The sequence below is a fragment of the Cantharellus anzutake genome (assembly GCF_015039405.1).
Source record: "Cantharellus anzutake strain C23 chromosome Unknown EI90scaffold_46, whole genome shotgun sequence".
NCBI classification, from domain to species: Eukaryota; Fungi; Basidiomycota; class Agaricomycetes; order Cantharellales; family Hydnaceae; genus Cantharellus; species Cantharellus anzutake.
This window is the reverse complement of record NW_024066996.1, coordinates 269,971-286,077: the sequence shown is the minus strand read 5'-3', so window position 1 is coordinate 286,077 and position 16,107 is coordinate 269,971. Positions and strand designations below refer to the sequence as shown.

The 16,107-nt window shown below is 49.0% G+C and overlaps 5 protein-coding genes across 5 annotated transcripts; 2 read left to right on the top strand and 3 right to left on the bottom strand.

Annotated features, from left to right (window-relative positions):
* Positions 1-93: 93 nt before the first annotated feature.
* EI90DRAFT_3291386 (uncharacterized protein) lies at positions 94-782 on the top strand (the record flags this gene model as incomplete). The annotated part of the gene is made up of 5 exons (XM_039067274.1): positions 94-153; positions 178-240; positions 319-493; positions 533-599; positions 620-782. 5 exons carry the CDS (start codon positions 94-96, stop codon positions 723-725), a joined length of 471 nt encoding a protein of 156 aa, XP_038912829.1. The 3' UTR covers positions 726-782.
* A 71-nt stretch (positions 783-853) lies between these two features.
* On the top strand, positions 854-10,840 carry EI90DRAFT_3156603 (uncharacterized protein). Its single transcript, XM_039066065.1, has 8 exons — positions 854-1,314; positions 1,377-2,885; positions 2,941-4,520; positions 4,582-4,692; positions 4,752-6,528; positions 6,754-7,403; positions 7,465-10,624; positions 10,683-10,840. The coding sequence occupies exons 1-8, from the start codon at positions 1,053-1,055 to the stop codon at positions 10,751-10,753; spliced, it is 9,120 nt and encodes a 3,039-aa protein (XP_038912828.1). The 5' UTR covers positions 854-1,052; the 3' UTR covers positions 10,754-10,840.
* A 1,917-nt stretch (positions 10,841-12,757) lies between these two features.
* EI90DRAFT_3070385 (uncharacterized protein) lies at positions 12,758-13,392 on the bottom strand (the record flags this gene model as incomplete). The annotated part of the gene is made up of 1 exon (XM_039061230.1): positions 12,758-13,392. A coding segment is annotated over one exon (391 nt), but the record flags the coding sequence as incomplete, so codon positions are not given.
* Positions 13,393-13,397: 5 nt separating this feature from the next.
* EI90DRAFT_2892698 (uncharacterized protein) lies at positions 13,398-13,804 on the bottom strand (the record flags this gene model as incomplete). Its single annotated transcript, XM_039053998.1, has 2 exons — positions 13,398-13,618; positions 13,672-13,804. Coding segments are annotated over 2 exons (354 nt in total), but the record flags the coding sequence as incomplete, so codon positions are not given.
* Positions 13,737-14,800, bottom strand: EI90DRAFT_3070377 (uncharacterized protein). Its single transcript, XM_039061229.1, has one exon. The coding sequence runs from the start codon at positions 14,466-14,468 to the stop codon at positions 14,100-14,102; it is 369 nt and encodes a 122-aa protein (XP_038912825.1). The 5' UTR covers positions 14,469-14,800; the 3' UTR covers positions 13,737-14,099.
* Between the last annotated feature and the right edge of the window lie 1,307 nt (positions 14,801-16,107).

The window sequence follows — 16,107 nt, the reverse complement described above, 5'->3', positions numbered from 1 at the left end:
CTAGACCACTGTCGGATTCACAATCGATAGAGTGATGACGACGCATTGGATGTTACGAAGTGAAAGGTTGAGAGCCCAAGTGAGATCGTTGTTATGCCGGTCAATCAGGGGGTTGTCTCCGCGACCATCGCAGCTGCTGTTGACATGACACAGGTCTGATGGTTAGGTCGATACTAGATAGACTATCAGTTCCTGAACCACGAAACTGACCCGCCAGAGATGCCGCCCATAAAAATACAGGTAAGCCAAGTTACTCCGAGTACGTGTTCGGTTCATAGAAAACGTCATCATCACGTCATCATCATTATACCCATTCAGAGTCCGGAAAGGGACCCCATCAACAAACTTGCAGGAACCGCGTGGCTTGGCACCACGCGCACCGAAATTGCTAATCGGAGCTCGCCGTCCGAGGCACCTGCACAATTGCAATTCGCAGCAAACTTGTGCTTCAGTCTATTAGCACCTCTGAACCAGTTCATATTTAAATCACCTAGTGAGTGCAGGCTCCTGTTTTCTTTATAGCGATGCAAAGACTATGTATGCGGGCCTGGGTTTGTCGCTGCAGTCCCAGCTCAGATCATACCTTCACCAAGGGTTCAGTATGCATGTTCTCCCATAGTTATAGCTCATGTCGCCAGTTCTTGGGCATGGCCGCATGGGTGAAAATAGCCACCGCAAAAGGCAGCATTCAATTCGTGGGCAAATCCATTCAGTTCTGCGAATGAGCTTGGATATTATCACCATTGGGTCGTTGTTGCGTCTATGAGCGGCCTGCTTTTTGCCTGCATCGAGCTAGGCTAAATAAACATTTTATCAGTGTCACTGCGTGGCGAACGCCATGTGACGAATTTCAGTACATATTTCCTTTTGTGGTCGGGTTTTCTAGGTTTTCTCCCTCACACCCCATCAACACATGGGTCAAGCATCATAGTCAGCGGGAAACATCGATTTAGAGTTCTAGTTGGCTTGTCGATTAGTCACTTGGAGGCCAGACTGCACGTGCCCGATAACTCACGATTAAACCTCTCCTTTTCACTATCTACAAGCACACAATGCGCGACCTTCTATGCTTCGTCATCAACCACGTCTTCATGCCTCCTAAACTACCCCAGGAGACCGATGACAGCTCAAAGCACACGGACTTTCTTCTGTTGACTGTTCGCAAGTCCATAGAGCTTCATAGGCGGCAGTTTGCTATAGCTGAGCATCAAGTAATGTGGGGCTCTTTGTTGGGGATGGTGGATATCTTGCGACGAATTAATGAGTGCCAAGAGGTCGGAATTAGCGAATGTATCGAAAGAATGAGTCCCGGAGGTAAGGAGTCCACTTTAACTTCAAGTTGGAATGGCAGCCACCACATACTTACATGAATACAGAAACTATTGCCATCCTTATTCGTGCACAAAACGCCGGTGTGATCATCCGTTGTGGCGGGAAAGAAACAACATTCGAGAGTTTCGAAGTCTCTCCAAGGAATCAAGACGTGATGGGCTGTACAAGAAAGCTTTTGCGATCCTTTCCTGGCCCTGCTATCACTGTTCGTAATGATATCGCCTGCGACCCGGCTTTTCTCAAGGAATTGGCTGCGTTCCTGACTCAGATGGACGCTGAATCACTGGAAGACGCTCAAATAATGACTAGGAAGGCGAGAAGCAATGTCATTGAAGAGCGCGACACGACCCATCCTCGGTATATTACCGAATTGTTGACCGGGATACTTTGTGGTCTAGGACAGCCTGCGGACGTCTCCCGCATCCGGAAGAGGACGTCGGATGATGTCTTATGGGATAAAACTTCACTCCCATGGAGACGTAGTCCTCTCTGGCTCGTTGTTCGTGTCGCCTTGCAAACTACAATTCATCGAGAAACTTTGAGCACCAACGAATACAAGCGCTTTATGGTGCTCCTTCTAGCTGATATTTTGCATCTCTCTGTCAAGAACCGTCTACCAGGTGACATTCTTCATTGCATGCGTGCCAAACTTAGCCGTCGGCTCTTTAAAATCCGGTCCTGGGTAGATTCAGCTCTTGTTACATATGTGCACGAAGTTGTTCTTGATACAGAATGGCTGCTCCAAGATCGATGGAAAGCCGTTCAAGACGCGCAGATGAGAACACCAATATGGGCGCCAGATGAGTTGGACGTGATTGGGGATACTGAACTCACCCTGAAAAATTCCATGGCTCATATCATCGCTGCGCTCGTCCCGGCAGTAACCACTGGTACCACTCGCAACACTGCGTTCATCCCGGATCATCATCGACGACTGCCTGGTTTTCTCTTCGAATTCATCCCCCAGGATCTTCCGCCAGCGGTAAAAGCAAATGGATCTATCGCGCTATGGGATTTTGAGCGTTCTGTACAAGATCATATCGATCTGTGGGTGCGTTCTCAGATGTACTCCATCAGCGAAAACGCCTGCGACACACTTTCCAATTGCATGACGACATATGCCGAAAACGCGGCAAGGCTGTACGCCGGGGTTCCCGAGCAACAGTCCATCATGCTGCTCACTCTTTTCGAGCTTTGGAGGGCACTTGATATGTTGGCCGTGGCAAGCTGTCCTCTTTTGAAGGATTATTCTCCTGAAGTTCCTCCGACTCTATATGAGGCTCTTCTGCTTAGGAAATCCAAATCGTTGGAGCGGATTTCAATGTTCCAGGCGTATCTCCACAAGCGCTATCGCGAAGCTAGCGGCGACCCTCGATCGATCTTCTCGGAATCAATCGATGAGGATATCTTTGCAGTTAAATTTTTCGACTCATCTCCGTCGCTTCAGGAAGTAAGGTGCCGTATAGAGGCGCAAGCGACTGCGAAGCGGGATGAAAAGCTCCGCGAGCTGAGCTTGTTGAATCTCGAATACGAGGAAAAAATGGAACTGGCTGGTACGATTTTGAACATATCTATATGTATAACCATGAGGCTGATCTTGGTCTGCAGACTCTCTTGATCACAGCGACTTCATCACGCGTCGTGGCTATGTAGTGCATGACCGTTATTGCCAAAAATGCAAATATGAACGGCAGGCCAGAGCACTCAAGATAGATATTCACGAATGGCCACTCCCAGAGGATGAGATACGAGCCAAAATGGTCGTGTTCGAACTCGCAGGCCCTCGGGTTTTCAAGACTTGGAGAACAACTACTTACTGGCTCCTCCGTGACATTTGCACACCTCCTCTCTCGTCGGTGGAAGCTCACCCGTCTATGACGCTGGAACACTATGCTAATCTCAATCATCTCTCTGGATATCTTGTTTCTGATTCTCGGCGTCGGATCTCGTTGGCATCTCAAGAGAAGTCCTTTCTGACCTCTCATTACAACCGTGTGAAAATCCCGGCAAGCGAAGAAGATGTCTGTCTTCGGAATGCGCTATCATATCGAGTATATGATGAACACCATAACACGTGGGTGCATCCCCCATCTTGGGACTGTGGTCTCCGTCATAAAACGTCCATACCGATATCGCAACGGTCACCCTATGCTTCCTTGGAGCACTTTGCACAACGAACTTCTCACACTTCAAACGAGGTTCTTGCAAGCCAGCATAGATGTCCACCTTCGCTCAACTTGCATGAATTCATAGCGTTTGGGTCGTTGCGCGCTGGAGCCCGCTTGCAGTGGTATAATATTGTTCGAGAGATTGCCTCAGGGAATCTCAGTCTTCATCGTGAAGAGGTTTATGACCTGATATCACAGGCTGCTTGCCAAATAGGATGTCTTTCTAATGGTGGTCTCTGGGAATTTCATGAGGAGTTGCGAAATCCCTCATTCGGTGACGTGTTGCTAGGCGTCCTTGATCAGCTGGGGACGGACATCGAAGGAAACTGGCTCCACAGCGTCACAGCACTGTCTATCACCACACTTGCCTCTCGGCTGCTGGCTTCAGCCTCCACAGGAACATCGATCATTTCCAAAACGTATAGTACACTGCGGAAGATCCGAAAGACCACGTTGGGCTGGTTGCGGGATCTCATGACACTTGAGTCAGAGGCTCAAGATGATTTGGAACGGAACAAGTATCAAGCAGCAATATGTCGAATAGCTGCAACCTGCAGAAGCACGTTTGACGTTGATTCGTGCCATGTCCCTTCACTCCTTCAGAGTTCGAAGGATGTGGCCACTTTCATTGAATGTGCTATCATCGTCAACATCCATTCTCCGCAGGTGACTTCCGCGAATGCAGACCCTCATTTGCACCGATTGCTTCTCCAAGATCAGTGCTTGTCTTGCAATATGGAAGGCTTCCTCATTGCCCGTATCCAGGCCTGGGAACCCATGAAAGGCATTAATAGCGCGGTGGCGAACATTTGGAACGGATTCGACTTGACATGTCGCTGGACAAGGCTACCAGAACCTAATGATCGCTGGTTGACCACCACCACCACCATAGCCGGTCAACGCCGACAGGAGGTTCATCTCAATATATTGAGTGGTTCTTTACTGATTGACGGGAAACCACTCGGTCGATTGCCACCTGAAATTGTGGGACACTCGACGTATATAGAACTTTTTGGCGCAGTACGGCAGCATTTTTCCACTATAATAACAGGACCCGTAGATTTACGTTCCAATTTTACAGAAAAACCTTGCCGTCGTACCATCGAACATGGAGGACATGGATTATGCGACCAAAGTCAGTTTATCCCGTGGTTCCGCAACCGGAACTCAAGAGGAAGAAGACGGCCACCAGGTTGGTTAAAAATAAGGAATTCACGAAATTACCCTCCACTGATGGTTACTGTCAAACAGATAATTCACTTTGCATGGCGGGATGGAAAACTCGTTCTGCGAAGCAGATCCCGCATGCTTGATGGGAAGGATGGTCGGGTCTGGGAGTTGCTACCACGTGAAATCTTCAGAAATGATCTTCCGTCTACACTGATCGACGATCACTTTCATTGGTTGGAGCCATCCACTCGCCAGGTTGAGCTGCGATCGAAGGAAGCACCTTGGACGTCATCTCGAGTAAATTGGCATCTACGTCTTACTCGGCACTCCACATGGGTTCTGGTTAGACAACCTTCTATTACACTCATTGACTGTCAAAGTCACACGGCAGAAATGATTTGTGTCATCCTTCGTTCACTTGAAGCTCCGAACAATGTTCTCATCACAAGCTCGCCAACACACGAACTTCTGGTCGATCTTCCCCGGTTCCAGCTTTCTTTCGCCCTGAAAGGTGGAAGGCTCTGTTCGCTCAACTTCCCCGGCTTCGAAGTTGATGAGAACCAATCTACAGGCACAATGCTAGGTCTTCAGAGCCAACTTGTTCTGCGCCAGAGTGAGGATCTCGCGAACAGCGTGGAGCTTAGTTACTCCAGGCGTGTCATCATCCCGATGGGAGATATATCCATCACACGAGATGATGACCATGTTGCTGTTACCATTAAACACTCGGGGTCACGTCGAGTCGAGTATTATGACTATGACGTAGATACCCTACTTGGCCGTTTGGTTGGAAATGGAAGTTTATCCAGCGCATTGTTTCAGTCGTACCTTCATGCTATTACCAGTTATTGTCTACCTGATCCCCTCACGTCATTGTCTGGAACTGAGGAGGCCCTTCGAATCCTTCGCTCAGCGCGTTGTAAATCGTTTCAAAGCCTCAATGGCCAAGAGCGTGGTCTTCTACATCAGTTGTCGACATTAACGCCATCAAGGGATTGGTATCCTTCCCACTTGCGGGTGATGCAACAGGCCATTTGGGATGGAAAACTTAATCCGATTGTCCAGCATGATGCTTTCTGGAGCGAGGTACAATCTATACTTGAATGGGGGAATCAAATGCATGTTTTCCATCAGGACGTGCCGATTGGGAACTCGAAAGACAGACGCCATATGAGAGAGCTTCATCTGCTATCCCGTGCCGGGTACCGCAATGCGGCCTGGCATGGTCCTGGCATATCGTCGGACGTATCAGGTGAAGATTCAGTGTATGAATCTCGGGATGACGTCGGTGGGCTCGACTTTGCTCGTGTTCGTGATGCCTCGAATGTCTCTAGCTTGGTATATCGTGGTCCTTTTCACCTCAAGACAACAAAAAATTTGTTATCTCAGATTCAATCGTGGAGGGAGGAGATCAGGGGGTATTCCACCAATGACGTGTCGGGTGTCCGTCTAGGATACAACAAGGAATGGCTCTCCTTCAACATGCCAGACACTTGGGTTCCCTTATACAATGCTTGTCGATCAGCTGGGTGGGAAATAGTCCGGTTTAAATTGGTTTTTAGCCTCTCGGCGATCGAATACTCTCGTCACCCATGCAAAGATCTAATCCCTGCCTTTCTTGCGTTTGCGCGCTACCCTGAATTCCGTGTCATAGATCCGCCGCCGTGGCAACGATACAAATTCAGTGAGGGTTGGACACCAGATCCAGGACTTCTCCATGCTGCGGTCGCGAAGTGTGTCCTTCCCTTTCAGGAAACCACCAATCCTTTAGTTCGCGATGTTGTTCGAATCGAACGACGAAAGAAATACGATGCCCAAGTATCATCTCAAGTTTGGTCCTTCGTTGCAGATCTGGTTAGTCAGTGGGAGATCGGTGGACCCACAGATACGCCAACAATACCACGTGTGCGGGGTGACGGCGAATGGCTAATTAGTCCGTCACTTGCCATGGTCAGAGTGACCGAATTGTTCGAACTATGGTTCAGGAATTCGGAACTGCATGATCACATCCAGGCAGTTCAGACGGTCTTGGACAGGCACTGGACTTCGGACACTCTGGTGCTGCCTACTTACTCTTTTTGAGCCTCCCCACCGCTGGGAGAAGTGCGCACATCCTTTGTATCATACCGCGATGTTTTTCTTCGGGAGTCTCCAATTCTGGCGCCCACACCCTCCCCTCCTAGAGCAATGAAATTGTCGGCAGCCAAACCATTTTCGGTACATGATAGTCTCAGGATTCTCATCTCGAATCTCCGCTCAGCTGAAAGTCCCCTGTTTCGAGAGTATGGGAACGATCTCGAGGTGAGTAGGGAAGCGTTGCAACATGACGCTGAAACCAGCGCCGAGTGGGTGGAAATCCTTCGAGAAGTCCTTGATCACAGTCACCAGACGTATCGCACATATCTCTCCCATATCTTAGAGCAAATCGAACGGGTAATCAATCCAGATCCTCAGTTCGAGGCCCCAGAGGAAGTCATGCATGTAGCAGGACTGTGGCCGAAGACCAGTATACGTTCTTTGCTGCACCACTTATCATTCTCATCGCGCTCAAAAGTTAGCCTTTCCCCTGATTGGGAAAATACTCTTGTCTGCCTTGCCCAGTCCATACTGCTTTTGCAGCAGTCGGAGAGATTGATGAGATCAAGACACAACACCGATGATTTCCTAAGGGAATGTCAGAATTATACTGACTTACATGACACTTCGGACAGACTGGACTGGCTGCTTGTTCAGGTGAGTGTGGCATTTTTTTCCTTCACTGTAGATGACGGCATTGACTTTGTGAGCGTCTTAGATTGACTCGAACTTCCTTATCCGCTCACTTCAAGTTGATGTTGCGCGTAACATGATGTCTCCCTGCCCACAGGACAACACTATCCTTCAACTCAATATGGGGGAGGGAAAATCGTCCGTTATTGTTCCACTGATTGCCGCATCTTTGGCGGACGGACAAAAACTGGTCAGAATCATTGTGCTCAAACCCTTAGCAAACCAAATGTTTCAGTTACTTGTCCGACGTTTGAGTGGCCTGGCCAATCGACGTGTATATTACATGCCCTTCTCCCGCACGATTTCGGTGGATGAGAACCACTTGTCCTTATTTCAAAGGATCTACCACGAGTGCATGCAGGCGGGCGGAATACTGGTCATGCAGCCTGAACACGTCCTGTCATTCAAACTCATGGGTATATACCGACAACTCTCGGCTGTCATGGACGAGAAGACGCCAAATGCGATGCTGAAACTGCAACAATGGCTAGATTCGAACGTTAGGGACATTTTGGACGAGAGCGATGAGATTCTAGCGGTCAAATACCAACTCGTCTACACTGTCGGAGCTCAGCAGCCTCTAGACCATCATCCTGACCGATGGACTGTTGTGCAACATGTGTTTTCCATCTTGCGCAGCCACACCCAATTCATTGAGGAATTCCTTCCTCAAGGAGGCTTCGAGCTTGAACAACAAAGAGGCGGATGCTTCCCTCGTCTTCGCATCCTCAAAAGCGAGGCTGGCGTGCAGCTCATGAGTTCTCTTGTACATGGGATAATGTCGGGGAACTCTCCAGACTTGCCTTCGTTCAGGCTATTCCATGGGAGAGTGCGACAAGAAGCAGTGGCTTTCATCACAGAACGGAATCCTGGAGAACTTGATGAATTGCGAAATCACTGCCGCGGTGACAGCCGCCTATGGAACACTCTACTCCTGCTAAGAGGCCTTTTCGCCCAAGGAATACTTATATACGTCCTTGGTGAACGTAGGTGGAGAGTAGACTATGGGCTCGACCTCACACGGTCCCTTCTCGCGGTTCCGTATCGCGCAAAAGACGTGCCCGCTTTGAGGGCAGAGTTCAGTCACCCAGACGTCTGCATCTCCTTGACATGTCTTAGCTATTATTATGGTGGACTATCCTGTGATCAACTAGACACATGCTTCGAATTGCTCAGTCAACTAGAGGATCCTGTGGTGGAATATAGCAAGTGGATAAAAGAGAATTGCTTTGTGCCGAAGTCCCTCAGTGACTATAGCAGTTTTAATCCCAATGACCACAGACAAAGGATCAACCATCTATATCCAGCTTTCACGAGGAACCAAGAGACAATCAACTTCTTCCTCTCTCGGGTCGTTTTTCCAAGGGAAGCCAAGGCATTCCCGCAAAAACTTTCCACATCTGGCTGGGATATCGCTGAACGAAGACAGCATGTAACAACGGGTTTCAGTGGTACGAATGACAACCGCTATCTTCTTCCCACTTCTATCAGACAGGCCGATATTCCTGCGCAATTAAGCACAAATGCCAAGGTGTTAAATTTGATGCTCCAGCCCGAGAATAATTACCGAACTGCAGCCAGTAGCAAGTTTCTGGACCTCGTTATCAAGGAGACCCCCCAAATCCGAGTTCTGTTGGATGTGGGCGCCCAAATGTTGGAGTACTCCAACAAGGGCTTAGCATCGATATGGCTCTCGCAAATACCTGAGGGGGATGTAGATGCTGCGATCTTCTTCTCCGAAGATGATGAGATCCATGTTATTAAGCGCGACGGGGAAACAGAGCCGTTCACTTCATCCTCATACAGACGTCGACTTGATCGATGCCTTGTGTACCTCGATGATTCCCATACAAGAGGGACCGACTTGAAATTGCCCATTGATTATCGCGCAGCAGTTACATTAGGCCGGAAAGTAACAAAGGATAGACTGGTTCAAGGTGAGCTTCTCATTGAGATTCAATTGCATCAGCCGAGGCAGAGGCGCATGTATTCAGGATGTATGCGAATGCGCAGGCTGGGACAGGGGCAATCTGTCATATTCCTCGCGCCCCCCGATGTGGATCGCGCCATCCGCAAGGTGTCTGCAAAGGAAGATGGAGAACGAATCACTGCATACGATGTTCTTTCTTGGTCCATTAGTGAGACATGTGCAAGTCTACAGCGTCATAGCTGCCATTGGAGAGAGCAGGGCATTCATTACATCGATAGGCGATGCGCGTGGGAGGAGTTTTGGTCATCTGGAGCCAGCGAAGCCTCCAAACTAGAAAGATATTGGTTGCAACCCGAGTCGAAGTCCTTGGAGGAAATGTATGAGGCATCACCCTCTTCCGAGCAATTGGAGCGGGAGCCACCCCACCACCCCGGAGCCGACTGTCGAGAGATTGAGCAGAGGAGCCGCGTTTTCTTGTCTCCTACGGACAATGAGGTGGTGAGGATGGAAGAAGAGCAAGAACGTGAGGTAACACACGAACTTGAACGGGAGCGGCAAATTGAGAGACCACCAGCTTTGCTCCCTGCCTCTCATATCCTCCATCCTGATGTCGTTTCGTTCGTGCGGAGTGGCCAAATATCGCCAGATACATCCCCTGCTTTCATTCCACTCTTCTCCTCGGTCTCAATCCTTCCTCGGTCCTTCCAACAGGGCGCTAAATGGTCTAACGATCTTTTTGCAACTAGAGACTTCACTTCCACCATTCAAGGTACGAACGTCCAGGAAAACATCGAATTCCTTCGACCTGTCAATTGGATACCATCCAGTACCCGCAACTCGACGCTCGTGGTCTGCAGCCCTTTCGAAGTAAATAAATTGATCCCCGAAATTCGCCGCAGCCACAACACTACGTTACGCGTTTACTCTCCAAGAACGAGTCAGCCGATGAAGTCCTTTGATGATCTCGAATTTTACACGATCCCATCTTTACCAACGATGCGGATGCATCCCGAGAGGCTCACGATCTCACAGCTGGGTGTATTCTCCGGCCAGTTATACCTCAAGGACTTCGAAACATATCTTGAACTTTGCAATTTTTTGGGAGTTAACACTAGCCATGATGGGAGCAATGAGGTCGAAACACAGAGCGATGGTTTTATCCTTCCCAAAAATCGTACAGAGATGCGCTTGGTCTGTCCATTTGATAACAGCCCTCTGCCCTTTATCCACAGGCTCACGAGTCTCAGGAGGAAGGGTGAGTTTCCTGCCCAATCTCAAAGAATTGTTCTTCACAATAACATGAAACACCTTAGGGATACCCTATACTTCCACTCATCTTGGACGAATTGTTCATGGAGCATTCGTGCGACCAGAGGATTTTTGACGACAAATGTGCACAGTGCTCCCAGCTGCCTATCTTGCCCATCGACTTGTCTGGATGTATTGATAGATTTATGATTGTCGATTCCGGTATGATAGAAGATATTATCTTTAAATAAGACCAACCGAATGGGGGTTAGACACGGGGGCTGAAAAGTAGATCGAAAAGAATGCATATCAGACGCCAGACGCGAGGGATACTGATTAATGCATATGCTGATAGTGTTTGAAGTTGCCACGTTCGCTCGTTTCCTTTGTGAGTATCAATTCACTTGTCTCCGCTGACGGTAGCATATTTCCTGTGTTGGGCCGGAGATGGGGAGAATTTCGTCAGGGTGGAGCATTATCGTTTACTTCGTGCATTGTGGGTCTCACGGCTTTCGATTTCCATCAGGCGCTTTCCCCCCGTTTTACGCCTCCGTGGTGACGTGTTATACATATCTACATGGCGGCATGGACGCTTGTCCCATGCCCCTCTTTCCCATAGGTCATACCCCGTGCTCGCGTCTCATGTGCGATGACCTATCGATATCGGTGTCTAGGTAACTGTGTCGCCTGCTGAGAGTAACTCCATGGAGCAGTCGCATGCACGCAAACTCTTGCTCGGCTGTCTTTGTTTCGCATCTTGTAAATGGGACGAATTTCAAGATCTACTCACCACATTGGAACTCAAGCAACAAGAGTGCATATTGATGTGCGCGACAAAACATAGGACCAAGGTTGTGCTATTGTTCAGTCTACACCAATAATCCCGTAGTCGGAACCATCTCCATCAGAAATAGACCTGGATATATGTCAAGGAAACACTATGGAAGTTCTTCAAAAGCGACTTCCAGTTTGTGGCAAAGTAATATCTGATCTCCTTAACCATGGGTGGTGTCGTCTGTACAAGCGATACGAGATATTGTTGATGGAGCGATGCATTCTTTGTTTCGTGGAAGCCCGACCTCTCGATCCCAAAGGGGGCGCTTAGTGTTCCAACTCGTGTTTGAATTAGTGGGAATGGAGACACAACAACAAATATTGCTAAAAATCTGACACCCAATTGTTAGTCCCATGGTAACAGGGATGAAGGAAGAATGCGGGAATGCATAGGGCCACTGGTGGCTGGAGGGCGTGGTGGTTTTGTTCAATGGCTTCACGCTTCCACTTGTGGGAACCAGCGACTCGGAGGGATCCATCCCGTTTCGGCCACCACATCGTGCGTCGGAACCTGTCCCTTTGCCAACCCTCTACAAACATGCATGATTTCAATTGCGTCGAGCCTTCGACACCGAATTTACTCGGATGGGTTTTATTATTCTCAGATCAATTTGTTGTCTTCTACTTTTATTCCGCAATTTATCCCGGGGAACCCCGACCAGTCAGAAAAAAACGAACAGAGCAAGTCTTCGCACCCTCGATCCTAGCGTTCCAAAATGATAGGATGTCACACACCGCACGGAAATCACTCTTGGGCGACACGACGCCGATAAGCCTTCATTCATGATTGGGTTCGAAGCATCTGAAAACAAAACCCATTAGCATTCATATAGGAATCGGCGATAGTTGCATTGTGTATAAATCTACAAAGTATAGGGGGCTGCACCAAGACTTGGAAGCAAGAAGTGATATGTGTTTGTTGATAATTACGGCTGCAGTCTGACCTAGTCTGTGCTGTTGGCACTATTGTGTCCAATCCTAGACGCGAACAGGCACCAGAATGCTTGGCTTGCAGTTGCTTCTTGCGATTTCACAACACACTCGTGGATTCTCCCCAATCCTTCACCCAATTGCGTTTACAGTCCTCCCCCACTCTATGGAAGTCGCTGTCCTCAACACCCGAGACAACACCACGCCCACCTAAGATTTTGTGAGCTACGTCATCAGCTGAGGAGCGCAAATTGCTCGCAGCGTACCTCCAACGTGGGGAGTCACCGCGTGTGAAAATTTCTTCGTTACCCCTTGTCCCCGCGGCATCTCTGCGCGTCACCGGAGACCCAAAGCAAGTTCGCCTAGGTCTGGACTTCTGTGCTGAATCAGATTTCAAATTATCCAGGGCGGTTTGCAAATCATTCTTCTCCCTCTCAAGGCTGGCGACAATTTCTCTCATCTGAGCGACATCACTTTCATGTTTCCTTTTGATATCGTCCAAGGAGCCTTGTAGCCGTTCTATACCCCCCTTTTGCGCATCGATACTCTCCCGGAAAGTGCTAAGCTGCTTCAGTGCGTGCTTGTTCTCAGCTTGTGCTCTGTGGGTTGGTGCGTTCGCGTTATTCGGTTTTTCTCGTATTTCTTGAAGTCCCTGCTCCAACCTCAAATTTTCTAGGAGTTGTAATTGAGGCCGGACCTGCAACTATAACAAGCCTTGACTGACCAGCATTGTGGACGCTCTCAAAGCCGAGACCCAGATCACCTTTTTCCTCCTTTGTTCCCTGTGAAGCCTTGTCGTACTCGTTCAACAGCGCGGGGATGGGCTGGGTGATATCAATCTCTCGCTTGGATTTGACGTCCAAGGGCTCTTGCAGCCCAGCTTCCCCGTTCGTAGACCCAAAGCGATTTGGCAAAGAGACGGACTTCTTGGCCAGCTCAGATTTCAAGACATCCAGAGCCGTTTCCAAGTCACTCTTCTCCCTTTGATGACTAGCGACAGCTTTTCTCATCTGAGCAATATCAACCTCATGCTTGGATTTCATATTATCCAAAAAGCTTTGCAGCTGTTCTGTCTCGTCCCTCTGTGAATTTATGGTTTCTTGGGCAGAGACAAGCTGTTTTAGCGTGCGCTTATTCTCCGCTTCCGCTCTCTGTGTGGATGAGTTCGCTTTGTTCAGTTTCTCCCGTAGTTCTTGAAGTGCGCACTCCAGATTCCAAATCTCCTCACTATTTTTCTCTGTGGGTCTGCAGGTTAAGCCAGATCTGCAACTGCATCAACCTTCAACTAACCAGCATTTGCTTGATGTTTTCTGAACGATGCCCGGAGGCTCTCCACGCTACGCTCCAGATCATCTCTTTGCTCCCTCAGCTCCTGTAAGGCCCTGTCACGTTCGCCCACCAGCGCACGTATGCGGCGGTTTTCGCCCGTCGATGGATCTCCGGTCTTGATTGTGATTCTATTTCAATAATCCCGCTGTGAATAGGAATGGAGTAGCGTACTCACATCGTCTGAATACCAATCTATCTCACTGACGTCTTTTGCCTTCCGCAGGCTCGCATTTTTGGTACGCCATGTCGATTGGGTGGCCGCTCGGGTTACTTCAGGGTGAGAAGACATATCCCCACCTGATGAGGAGCCGGAAGGGAATGATGGTGCAATGGGTGGGTCAACATCCGGCTTTTCGCCATAAACCACCCATAGAAATAATGTGAATGATCTACAAGTCTCCAATGCTTACACCTACTAATGTATCAAGGGCAAGGGCGTTAACCCAGGTCTCTTGGTTCTCCACCTCCCATGTTTTCAATGTCCTTCCCAAGCTTTCCAGCTCATCTCCAGTGGGCGCAATGTCTTTAGAATCGCCGGACTGTGGCACCCCAATTTCTGCCTCGACCATTCGCTGTATACGTTCCTCGAGCTCAATCTCTTGGCTAAGGAGCCGTTGCCCGAGAGTCCCCACGAGGGTAAGTTGTCGTTTCTTGTTGCTGATCAATGCCTGTAGTTGTTCCCGTATTCCTGACCGCAAGGGTGGGTTACCCTTAGCAACTTGAGGTTCGCTGAAATTAGGCGGTATTTTCGGTTCCATTAGACGTGGAGGGCATAGCAAGAAAAGAGACGACAAGGTAGTAGGCAAGAATGAGGGACAGGTTGTGCAAACGTCGTTCGAGAGTATCACATATCCTGAAACCTGAAGGGTCTGGCTGCACAAGCAGCATTTCCTTGCCAGGATCCCAGGATTCCCATTCCAGCCACTTGGTTTGTCGGCTGATGCCGACGCGTAATGTGCGTAATCTGGGACCAAAACGAAGGGAGACAGCCTCCATCCCTTCCGAGTCCCCTTATTACTGCGTGAGGGTTCCCGCACTTCGCAGGCCCATCGGACGTCTTGAGAATAGACCTATGTCCCATACCTAATCAGGTACCGAAGAATTTGATAATGTGCCTGGCTCGTCCTTGGCAGCGTCGAAGAGCCCTAAGTGGTTTATGTAAGGGGCACATACTCCTTGCGGCGGCATAGCAATAGATTTCTATATGCGGTCTTTGTCAAACCCACGACACAGCCGAGTCAAGTGCTGTAACCACAAATGTCTGAGTCTGTGTATACCGTCTCCGATGAAGGCACCATCGTCAAGCTGACGCCGAGGAGAGCGCCGATCGAACCCTTCATTCACACGGTCGGGGTCCGAGGAGCCCCGAGGAGCAGACTGCTAAAAACCAAGTCTAATTTCACCCACTCCGTTTTGGACGCCGTCAGAATCTGGTGGTGATCGGCAAATATATATACAGACTATTTTACTTTTTTCCTAGCAGCACATTCCTCGGATTTTCCTAACGCTTGTTGCATGTAAGACAGCTGGTTTGATGCGTCAATGCCTCCCGCCAGTCGCACATTGTCATCATCCGAGACTAGATAACAGCCATTTGGTGGAAAGCATATTTATTCGGTATGTCCCTTTAGTACTCGAAGATTCTAGGGGCATAGCGATCTCTCAGCATCACTGTCGGCGGGAGCTGCATTGAACAGAGACAGCTCGATCTGGATATCGATCCTTGTCAACTGCTATTTTCCATAGATTACCTTGAATAATGATTCGTGTCAACGGTCCGACAGCGACGAAATATTTGGGCTTAGAAGAGATAGCTCCGATTCCATGGTCCCTCATCCGGTCTGCCTCATCCTACTTTTTCCACCACAATGCCTTTGGCATCAAGGAGGGAAATCTCGCCCTTCGCGTCTGTCGGCTTTATGCCCATTTCTCGTATCGCACAACATGGCTGCGACTGCATTCATCAATTTGGACCGCATTACACTTCCCAATGTGAGGTATTTGCGCACACGCATGACATCATTATCACTGGATTTGCTATTGCATTGTCGGGATCTCACCCGCTAATGTTAGAATTGGATGCAAGTGTGCGAAAATATATCAAGTATGGGTGGGTGACAAGCGGTCTGGCGTCGCACCCAAGTTCTATCATCTGTCTATTGAGCACGAATGATGGTGCGCGTTCCCTGACAGTGCAATGGTGTCCAAAGAAAGGCAGATTTTAGGTGCAGATTTAATTTACAGCAAGAATCGGGGCCCAACCAATCAATAGCTGAGAGTGCGGAATAAAAGGTAAGAAGCAACGTTGACCTTCTCGATAGGACCCTCAGCGACAATTGGATCAATTTCCCTATTTAATCTCACCCTCTTATGAGTCGTAGAACCAACATGTCCAGC

Excerpts from the sequence above, each read along its gene's own strand:
- EI90DRAFT_3156603 (XM_039066065.1), top strand. The coding sequence starts at position 1,053 with ATGCGCGACCTTCTATGCTTCGTCATCAACCACGTCTTCATGCCTCCT. Across the intron at positions 4,521-4,581 it reads ATATAGAACTTTTTGGCGCA|AAAAACCTTGCCGTCGTACC; the intron begins GTACGGCAGCAT and ends CCAATTTTACAG. Across the intron at positions 7,404-7,464 it reads TGGACTGGCTGCTTGTTCAG|ATTGACTCGAACTTCCTTAT; the intron begins GTGAGTGTGGCA and ends TGAGCGTCTTAG.
- EI90DRAFT_3070377 (XM_039061229.1), bottom strand. The coding sequence starts at position 14,468 with ATGGAACCGAAAATACCGCCTAATTTCAGCGAACCTCAAGTTGCTAAG.